Here is an 11,614-nt window from a genome sequence, read left to right on the forward strand (position 1 = left end):
GAACAGCCAGAATTATTTCTGCCGATGACCAGAGCTGAAATGAAGGACGCATGTTGACCTTGCGGTGTTTCTACCGATGGCCCAGAAAACAAATTAGGTGTCTACTAATACACTTGTTGGTGATTGATTCATTGTCTATGGCATGTGTTGACAAAATCTGGAACAGCCTTATCATTTCACTAGTGTCGTGAGTCCCAACACCAAATTTGTTTCTCAAATTATACGTAACTACACTGTGAGCTGGTTTCTCTCTGCAGGTTTCTGTTTTCAGAATACGAGTAACGTGTTTCCTAATTTCCATTTGGGCTCGGTGGTTCAAACCAGTTTTGGGTTCACGCCGGTTCAACCCTCATCAGTCTTTCTCAAATACATGTTTGTGGATGAGGTCGAAGGTCGTGACCACCAGAGTCGGGACATCATTGTTAAGTTTTGATTGATTGATGACGTGTCACGCAACAACACCTGTTCCTACAAGGAAATCAGCGTTTTATCAATTTCATTTTCCAGTGATTCCCCAATTCAGATTGAATTAATGTGAAGCTTTCCGTGCATTTGACAGTTTGCTTTGCCAAGTCTGTGTAGGTGTGTGTGTGAGTGTGTGTGAGTGTTTGTGAGTGAGAGAGAGAGAGAGAGAGAGAGAGCGAGAGAGGGAGAGAGAGGCTTTAGTGGTCTGTGGCGTCAGAGGAGGTGTCTAGATTATTTCTTTGATGTATGAGCTCTGGGAACTTGGGACAGACAGCCTGATATTACATTATTAAAGCCGAAAGGTTTCGGCTGTAATCTTTTGATGAAGTAAATGTATTAGTAGCGATTTGTTTTTCATCTTCTCTTCGAGGTGTCATTACTGTCCGAACAGCCATCTGGTTCCGTTCAAGAAAGCAGACATTAACACTGGCGACGTATTGAAGGATGTCTTTCATTTTCAGAAAATATCAGCGTCTATCAGCAGAAAGGAGCTTCCTGTCCTCCTCCTTTTATTTATGCCCTTGTACCTCTGCTAGCATCAACAATGGCCTACATTTGTATGAAAATTACATTTTTGTTCCTTTTGTTTGTGTTGAAAAAATACAAACTAACAGATATTCTGACAGTATTACATCCAAAAAGAGGACTCTTATAGCCTCAGTGACATTGGACAGACAGAGAGGAGTTGGCAGGGGTTTGGATGTTGTGGTTTAATGAAAGGCAGTGTTTCAAAAGCATCACTGTTCGATTCGGTCTTCTGACTATTTTGTTTTTCATGCTATTTTACTGTGGAAGCTGAACGCGAACAAGAAATAAGCATCCAAAAAATGCAAAACGCAATCATACGAAGAAAGACAGACTGCGGAACCTTTCAGATCCAAAGCATTCATCTCCTCGGAATCATAAATGCGCTGTAATTTAGTCAGTGGAACGATGGCAATGGAAACCAGTGTCAGCTTTGTAAAACGTGGCATTTGTTGATCGGCTTCATGCTCTTCGTGTGCTTATTAAAGCTGATAATGCCGTCCCGACCAGCAGCATCATTACGAGAGCGGAGCACGCCAGCCTCCGGTTCCCCTCAGGTGAACACCGCCGGCTCTGTCAGCACGTGCAACGCAGTTTTGCACCGTTAGGGCCTGTTTGCACCCTCAGCGGTGATGTGACAAGTCGCCATCGAAGTGTTGAGAGCCGCTGAGAGGCCATCGAGATGCTCCCATTCCCGGATCTTGCACCTTAAACCAAAGTTTGCGCGAGGGGAAGTATGACCTCGTCGTGGGGGTGAACACAAGGTTCTAAACATTAGAATGCAATACGGTTGCAGCTGTTGTGCGATGACAGGTACGGCATGTGCAGAAAAATGGATAACTTTCAAGATGAAAGAGACAGAGATGAAATCCAGGTAATCCAAAGACAATGAAACCAGTTTGATGTATAGGGTTACCATGGTTACTGCATCCATATTTGCGCGCTCGCATGGACCCATGGATTTGCGCTCTCAGGTCTTGATGCGGTCTTGCCTTCATACAATTGTTGTTGTTTTTTGAAGGGTTTCGAGGGATAATCAGTGATTGCCCAAAAGCAGGAAACGTACACAATATTCTTCACGTGTGACACTGAAGCTTCCCATTTTAATCAGGCTGTGAGCGGCGTCCCGTAGTGAGAGTCTTTCTTCACATCCTGTCAGATGATTGTCTGGTTGTTTTGGGCAAACAGAGTGATGTAATGACTGTTGAGTGAGAATTTGTGTAAATTAAAGCTGTAGAAACTTACACATATCTTTTTATCTTCATCTACTACATCAAACCTATGAGAATTTAAACCGCATTTAGCGCTATTTTAATAATTTCACATTTTCTGACTACCTATAAATTCTTAATTTTCACAGTGATCAAAATCTATTAATTGAATTTATAAAAACTTAATTTGTTCATGGGAGAAATATCCATACCACGGTGTTGAGTGCCAATTAAAATCATGGTCTGTTTGAGAAACGTAATTGATTAATGTTGTTTGAAAATGTTAAGATTCATTTCCCATTTCACACATTAATTCTCCATCAAACATTCAGAAACAAATGAAAGAAGTATCATGAGGATCAGCGCCTTTTGACACTAATCTTCACCAAAATCAAATTAGACAAAAAGCAATTTCATGAGAAGACATGATCTCACTTTAGTTATTTGTGTAATTCAGGTACATATTTCACTTTTCAGCTTTAGAAATGAGACCTCTGGACCCACAGACAGAAAGAGTTACATTATTAATTAAATAAAATCATTGTATAGGGAATTAATACCATTTTGTAACCGTTATCCTCAAATGCATATTACAAAAGAGCCAATTAAAGGAGCTTGATAGATGAGATTGAGGTTAAAACACCAACTACAGTCTTAGAGTTGGTTATGTCTTATTATTAATATATATATTATATATACATATTAATCTTGTGCTAGCCAGTATGCCACTACCGCATGAGCCCATTCAAAAGAAACATTTAGGAAGAAAATAATGTTACTGTGCAGACATGAGAGTTGTATCAATCTTTCCTCCACCTCTTCCCAAAGGATTTTTTAACACACACACACACACACACACACACACACACACACACACACACACACACACACACACACACACACACACACACACACACACACACACACACACACACACACACACACACACACACACACACACACAAGGACGTCCCCCAGCGCTCGTCTTAACCCTCCATCACAGCAACCGTCAGAAAAGCGACATTCCACTGTGTCCTGTTGTTAAACAAAAGATCCAGTTGTGTCAGGGTTCCATTTTTTTCAGTGTTAAAGTGTCATTCACGCACAACAGGTCACAAGAGACTGAAAGGAACACTAAGCGCGTTCATTATTCGGGAGTAGCTACGAATCTGAGAGAGCCGTGGCAATCACATTATCCGATAAACACAGAGTACAAGGAAGACGCCTACAAGTTCCCGTGGGAGAGCATCCAATTAACACTCAAGCTTTCTCTCTGACATGATGGCTGCCTCAAGAATGTGAAGAGATGCAAGGACATGCAGAGAGAGAGAGAGAGAGAGAGAGAGGTGGAGAGAGCGAGAGCGCTCGTGCCGACACGTAGAGAGGGACAACATTCATTTGCAAAGGTGAAAGATTTGTACTCTGTTTATGTGGTTTTATTCAACTTTATTTGTTTCCTTCTTTCAATAGGGATGAGAATGCCAGTCAGTCTGGCTCAACACTACTTCAACACGGATATATCTCAACTATTATTGTCGTTGTTATGGAATTCTGTACCTTCATGGTGCACACAGGATAAATCATAATTACAAACATTCATGCTTTTAAGAAAGCGCCGTTGGAAGTTTTCATGCATGTGTGTGCAACCCCTCGTGATGAATCGTTACACGACATCATCAGGTCATCATTTTAATTTGGCCAACACAAACACTTTTTGGGCGTTAGTAGATAATGTAAACATGCCAGAGTTTCCTAAATGGAGGTCTATCAATGAAAAAAACAATACAGCATCATCCTCGTCAGCAGGTCCAGTGAATTCCTCGTAGATGTCACACTGACGCAGGTCGACGCCCTACATGTCACTTTTCTTTCCAAAATATGTGAAAGTAAAATGGCAGGCAAACGTGCTCTATTCATGTCCCAAGAATGCTGTAGACATATGAATAATATCAGCCAATCCCACACTCCTTCCCACCTAATCCGGAATATCCATTAGGACCCTATGATGTTTACGACCCTTTTAGAAGCCACAAGCTTAATTTTCGGCTTTTGTGGCGTTAACCTGTCAGGAATTAAAAAACACAGGCACTCACTGTGATATTCTACTTGACCAACATTACATTGTTTGGTATGCGATCTTGGTCATGATTCTGAATTAACTGATAGAATAATAAAATATATTTCATTGCAGTCTTTTTGATCCATGTGATATAAATGCTTCGTGCAGGTTCCTCTCGATCTAAACAGCAGCTTCTTCTTATTGATCCGCCAGTCTTCTCCTCAGACTTTTGCCACCCCCTTCCCCTTCTCCCAGTTGTCTGGCGTCTAATTAGTGTTTCGTTTGTCGGGATAGTGCTCGTGGCGATTATCAGAAATGGAGTGCACTCTGAAGAGTAGGTGGTGAAATTAATTTCAGGAACTCACAGACATTCAGCGTTTTTAATACGTATGGTTCGCATGAAAGCTGTGGTCTGTTCTGCAAAATCTATCTCTCAACAGGTCTCTTCCCTTTCAACAAAGCTTCCATTTACTGATGTAAGAAGAAGTATGGCCTAAGAAGCCACCTTGCACACACCCTCCTGTTTGTGGAGGGACTACTCGCACTCCAACTGTTCTTCACACCGGCCACAAAGGGCACTGCTGGCTGTGCAGAAAGACAAGAAAACATATGATTTCGATTTAAAATGTGTTCAGATCAAACGGCAATCTAGGTTTTGTATTTCAACTGGACACTTTCCCTGTGGACTGGGTGCTTTTGCTCTGTGTGGATATCTCTGTGACTGCTGGAAATCTTCCATTGCATTTAATGCTACTCTCTTTTTGTGCAGAGCAATCATGGCTTCTCCTGCCTGTGCAGGCTATTAAGTTCATCCTCCATCAATTACAAGCAAATCACTTCCCGACGGTTGCAACCCGAGATGAGAAAATGTGTCACTACCACTGTGCCAGAGGATTTTTTCTTACGAGGGTGTTATGAACAATAAATGTAAAAGCTTTCAGTTACTGGAAATAACTCAAAGCTGCGATCAAATGTTTAAATTAAAATCTACAAAGACAATAATGTATGAGGACAATGTGGATCACAGACCTCTGCAAGCCACTGTTTAATAGAATTTATAAATATGAACTGACTGAAAATATTGCAATTTTATGCAGGTTTACTTCTTTCAGAGACAACCAATATTCAACCAATAATAAACCATCACAAAAATAAGAACAAATGTTGTGCAGCGCCATCTCACCCCCACTCCACCGCCTAAAGATGCAGGACGACTTGATAAAACCGAGGTGTTAATGCATTCCAGCTTGCAGAACGCAGAGGCACACAGTGTGCACTGATGTGACATTAACGACAGAAACGGGGCTGTCAAGTAGCACATCAACCCACATGCACATTTCTGAGGCCCTCGGGTGATATTTTCCAAACTACCAAGCAGCTCGCGGTGCGACATATCGAACGTTGCGGGCTGGTTTTTCCGGGTGCACTCCTCTGAGGGGGCACTTTGTAGTGATGCTGACAGGACACAGCGAGCACGACTGACACGTTGTCAGTTTCCTTCAGTCAGCTGGAACCTCATGTTTAAAATCAGCCTCATCACGGGCCTGTCAGGGTTCATGTTTGTCTGCTGGAAAGAAAATGAACTGATACGGTCGAGGATGATTTGGTAGGCGATTTACGCTGAAAAGAAAAGAGATGACAAGGTTTCATTAAAAAAATGTAAATGCTGTATCAAAATGTCTAGTTTGTAATTGAGTATTTCTGAATAAACAGCAGTGCCTGGATTGCAGAATAGTTTGTTGTCCTGTAGAGTACATTACATACCTGGCTTAATGGCTAATGGCTTCAACGTTGTGGTTTTCTATAGTAGATTGCTGGCCTCTGGAAACAAAGAAAGTTACCCGTGATTACTTGTATGTAATAAATGCCTTGTTTTAAAATGTACCACCTGGTTAGAGCACACAGGTTTTGTTGAATCTTTATCTGCTTTCACACCAGACCACAACGCCGGGCAACTCCTGCATGTATTTCAGCCAGAAGGGACCTCGGTTTATTCAAATCCACAGCATTCCTGGGAAAGAAGTAAAGGGTTCTGTACCAGAGGGAATCGGGGGCTGTTATCATGATACCCAATAGCAAACTATCATTATGTTGAAACTGTTCCTACACAAATTGTCACCTCTCTTTCGTCAAAACAATAATTAAAAATTCTGAACTAATTATGAAAATGCATTAATATTTTAATGACGACTAATGTTTTAGCTGGCTTGGGCTTCTGCACATCAAGGCGCGGCCACAGGCTAAAACACACAAGTATGTGCACTGCACTCCGCGCACACAGACACACAAACACAGCGAGGCGAGTGTCTGTTGTCTTTTTCATCTCCCATTTCAGAGGCTGAACACTGTCATCTATTGTGGATGTCAAACCAGCATTCCTGCTGTTGTGACGCATGTATCACAACTCTGGGTGTGATGCTCAACCTAAGATTTCTACGCTGGTTGAAAAAAAATGAGTGTTGTGCCAAGAGCTGAGAGTGTCATCTATTTACTATCTACTTTGACTTTTGTCTCATTTGGCTTTCTTACTGCAGCTATTTTATCACCACAATCTATGTGATGCACTAATTGATAGAATCATTCTTCAATAAATGAATCACATTAGTGTGTTACACTAATACATCTGCGGTTTTGTGGAAGCGCTGCTCAAAAACACGTTTGATCATGTGAAATGAAACACATGCTCACAGGGCGAATCCCCCGAATAAGACAATGGGGTGACACATGGATGCCTCCTTTCGATGTCACTTAATTGACACACAATGGAGAGTGGCGGCATCACCGGTGGGGCGTAAAGTAAGCTGACAGACAGGTCGTGTCAGATGTCAGCTTGCTCAGTGCTGTTCAACATGTCTCCTCTTGTGACTGACAACTGGCCCCCAATTAACCTCAAACTCAAATACAGACAGAAAAACACACACATGTACACCTGCTCCCTCTCTCTCACACACACACACACACACACACACACACACACACACACACACACACACACACACACACTCGCTGGATGTGTGACAGCTGTGGAGCTTCGTCTTTATTCATTCGGCGCTAATTGACCTTATTCTTACAGGCTGGAGGTAAGTCCCTCTTCAGCAAGGGGGCTTTGTTTTATTTCTTCATGTGTACAGTCATCTGGGAGGCTGCAGGCAATCCTTTTTTTTTTTGAAAGATGGAATATGAATTGAATATTCTCCTGTTTTTTTTCTATTTCTATTCATGTTCAAGGTTAAAATGTAAAACGGAATACAGATTTCACTGCTAATTAAATAGAGAAGCATGTGCTGAAGGATTCTTCTAACAATAAATGTCACTCTGGGTCCCTCTAGTGTGGTAACAGATAGATGGGATACGGATTTTAGTCCTTGCCCACATTTACTGTCCTTGGATACAGCACATGGGCCCGATAGAAGGCACGTGGTCAATGTTGATGAAGTTAAACACAGTGGAGAAGAATAAATAACATTTGACTAACATTGGAAGTAATGTGCATTGGTTGTCCTACGGTTATGTCTAACTGCATAAAACATGGAGATTATGCTCATAATTTGTTGCCCGCCTTTTAAGATGTGTCGTATTTACATAGTGTGAGTGGCATATGTGTGAAATGGGAAGTCACACATTTATACCTTTAATAATAATTGGCTAAACTGCTTTAGCGACCAATCTCCAAGCGCACTGTAAAATACCGGAAGTGAGGACTCGACCGTTCCAAAGACGAGGCTGAGGCGGTCTTTGATCATAGTCTTTTTACTTTATACAATTTGAACAACGCGGCATTCACGAGGAGTGACTTTAAACACCTGCCGCACAACAACAGACGCATCCGGATAAAAGTCGCCAGTGAACCGGGGTCGCTTTGGGTTAAAAAAAAAACAGCAGGCCACATGGAGGCGCCGCAGCGGATGAAAGCCGCCGCGCAGCGCTGCGTCGACGCGCGCAGAGACGAGCTGCACGCTTTGAGTCGGGACATCTGGAGCCGTCCCGAACTCGGCGGAAACGAGACGCACGCCCACGACACGCTGGTCCGCTTCTTCTCTCGAGACGAGGCGTGGACGGTGCACGCTCACCACGTGCTGCCGACCGCGTTCCGGGCCAGCTGGGGCCCGGCGGGGGGCGGAGCCGGAGCCGGAGAGCCGCCGCTCAACGTGGCGTTCCTGTGCGAGTACGACGCGCTTCCGGGTATCGGACACGCGTGCGGTCACAACCTGATTGCGGAGGTGGGAGCGGCCGCCGCGCTCGGGCTGAAAGCCGCGTTAGAGACGCGGACTGATCTGCACCGCCCAGTGAAGGTACCGCGGTTCCCTCAGCCAATGAAAGAGTCAGGAATAGAATTAATATTCATAAATGTATTTTAACTAGGATATTGTCCTCCAATCAGAAGCATTAGTTTGTAACTCCAGATAATTTCCTTTAAAATCTAATGTAAAACTAGAGATGCATTTCCCTGTCAGAATGATTTTAAGTTAGCTCATGAATGAGCTTATGAAAGGCTTTTTTTATTATAAAACAGAATGTCCTCATTTTAACAATGTCGCCTACAGGTTATCAAATATTAACTTGTGGTGCAATTACTAGTATTACTATGGACCATTTTCTTTGATAATACATTTTTTATTCCTTAATATTTACGTTACGTTTAAACACAAATATGAAGCATATGTCAAACATCCGAAACATATATATTAAACACATTATATTACACATGAATGGATATTCTATATAGACAGTTTGGAAAATCTTAAAAATAATTTCCTTCCCACGTTTCACCATACCTCAGCAATCTCCATGACAACAGACTAAACAACTTTATTTTTGTGCCCCTTTTTCGTCCACTGTCAAAAGTAAACTTCTACCATATTTGTGACTTATTTCCCCAGACTTCATACACGAGCTGACATAATATCAAATGACTGAATTAAACCCTTTTTATACCAGATAACGGTTCTGGGAACTCCTGCGGAGGAAGTTAACGGCGGAAAGATCGACCTGATCTTGGCTGGGGCCTTTGCTGACTTTGACCTCGTCTTCATGGCTCACCCGGCTCAGCAGGATGCATCCTTCCTGCCCTGCATCACAGTCGACGAGTCAGTTCCTGTTTAAAGCATTAATGGATTCACGACTTATAAAAAAAGACATTTTTTTAAACCTAACCGCCTATTTCCGATCGCCCTTAAGCCGCTGTGTTGATGTCACGCAGGGTGCTGGTGAAGTACCACGGGAAGGCCGCTCATGCCTCTGCGTACCCTTGGGAGGGAGTGAATGCCCTGGATGCTGCTGTGCTGGCCTACAACAATCTCTCTGCACTCAGACAGCAGCTCAGGCCAGAGTGGAGGCTCCATGGTGATGGACAGGCCTCCAAGGCGCATTTATTTCTTAATGGACGACAAGTCCTTAGGTGAACTGGCCGGGTGTAATTTAACCGGAGGATGGCCATTTTTCCTGGAAACATATTTTCATTTGCCTTTTTCAAATGTAATCAGAAATGACACACGGTTCAACCTAGATGAAAACGTGCGATAGTTCGGGTTCTGGGGCTACAGCTTATCCTGCTTTCCGTTTTCTTCATTACAGGCATCATCAAACACGGGGGGGAGCAGCCCAACATCGTCCCTGCCTTCACCCAGCTGGAGTTCTATCTGCGCACGCCGCAGGTTGAGGATCTTCGTGTCCTGAAGGCCAAAGCGGAGGCTTGCTTCAGGGCCGCCGCTGTTGCCACCGGATGCCGAGTAAGATTACCCCAAAATGCGAACTTTCCCTTTTTTTTAAGCAGCGCTGTAGGAACCAGCTGTGAATTTTGATAGAGATGAGCAATGCGCCGTTGAGTTGACTCCTCCGTTATATAAGGTTTTATATATATTTTCCACCATAGCCCTGTAGTTATGCTCTGTGCTGTTCTACTGAAGCGTGATTCGTCATCTCTTCAGGCTGCTTTTCTCCTACAAACCGCACTTGCTTCAGGCAGGTCAAACTCGCATGACACAGCGCGCATGGGGCTGCGCTCACTGCCGATGAAGAACTGTGATGCATTTCTTTGTTGCTCCCCTTCGTGTCATTAATGGCTGCATACGCGTGTTTCCTTCAGGTGGAGATAACCTACCCTGGCCATTGCTATTATAATATTCTGCCTAATGCAACGCTGGCCAAGCTGTATGAAAATAATGGAACGGCTTTGGGGATCCAGTTTCAAGAGCAGTCAGCCAACTTCTCTGGTATGGAAAAACAAAAATAATATTACAGTAACTGATGTCATTTCCTGTAACTCTTTTGTGCAGAAGAAATGCAAAGTGTGAGAGCAGAACAGCGACCTTATCCCCCCTCCTGCAGGTTGTCTATTTAGTCGTTCACTTAATCAACAAAGACTCGTCATTCTTTTGTAATCATTTGGCAGGTTCTACAGATTTTGGAAACGTGTCGTTCGTCGTCCCCGGTCTCCACCCTTTCTTCTACATCTGCACGGAAGCGCTTAACCACACCGAGGAATACACCGAAGCAGCGGGTACGCCAGCACGGGTCTGATGACACACGTGGTGTTACTTGGGATGGAATTGGATTGTACTGCAGTCAGGCGATTTCGGACCTCTTCGTTCTCGGTCACTCGGGTTGTCTGTTTAAGTTTCTACTTATATTTTGTCCTCCTACTCTTTTTTTTTTTTTTCTCTGTGCCAGGAGCTGAAAAGGCCCAGTTGTTCACCCTGAGGACAGCCAAAGCGTTGGCAATGACAGCTGTGGATGTCGTGTGCTGCCCTGATCTGCTGAGGCAAGTGAGGGAGGACTTCCGCCTGGCCAAACTGAAACAGGAGAAACCACGAAAAGACGGCGACGCGGCTTTGACAGCTCCATAAAAACAAGCATTTCATAACTGACGATTTGGTCATTGGGCTTCAACTTGAGAGCACATTTGAATAGTTTGGATGGTTGGACGGTTAAAGTTGTAAAACTTCAACTCATTGTTGTGTATAATCTCTTTAGTATTTCAAATACCTCCGTCATCATGTTGCAGAGGTTCACTCTCTACAACCCGTTATAAACGTTGTGTGGTGCTGGAACTAGAAAGACGTAACGTCAAGTGATTAATCCTGACATTTAAAATAGTACAATTCCATGAAACTAATAAGTGTAAGCAAGTTAGCTTCTAGGTAGAATTGTTTATATTTTTCACATAAATAATATTCCAACAGCTGGATTTAATCACATTAAATTATGTACAACCGGTAATGGTGATGATGAAACATCACCACCCCGAGACAGTTTTACTCAAAGAGTTTCATTTAAAGTTTACTCTTTATAAACAATTGTAAATGTATATGTAGAAAACCTTTGTGATTACAAAAATAAAACTTGATTTATAGAA

General features: G+C 43.0%; 1 protein-coding gene across 1 annotated transcript; it reads left to right on the top strand.

The window, feature by feature from the left end:
- Window positions 1-7,661: 7,661 nt before the first annotated feature.
- Window positions 7,662-11,614, top strand: LOC120832984 (peptidase M20 domain-containing protein 2). Its single transcript, XM_040199725.2, has 7 exons — window positions 7,662-8,552; window positions 9,199-9,347; window positions 9,461-9,603; window positions 9,835-9,989; window positions 10,346-10,472; window positions 10,652-10,759; window positions 10,930-11,614. Exons 1-7 carry the CDS (start codon window positions 8,148-8,150, stop codon window positions 11,103-11,105), a joined length of 1,263 nt encoding a protein of 420 aa, XP_040055659.2. The 5' UTR covers window positions 7,662-8,147; the 3' UTR covers window positions 11,106-11,614.

This window comes from Gasterosteus aculeatus, chromosome 15, assembly GCF_964276395.1.
Source record: "Gasterosteus aculeatus chromosome 15, fGasAcu3.hap1.1, whole genome shotgun sequence".
Lineage (NCBI taxonomy): Eukaryota > Metazoa > Chordata > Actinopteri > Perciformes > Gasterosteidae > Gasterosteus > Gasterosteus aculeatus.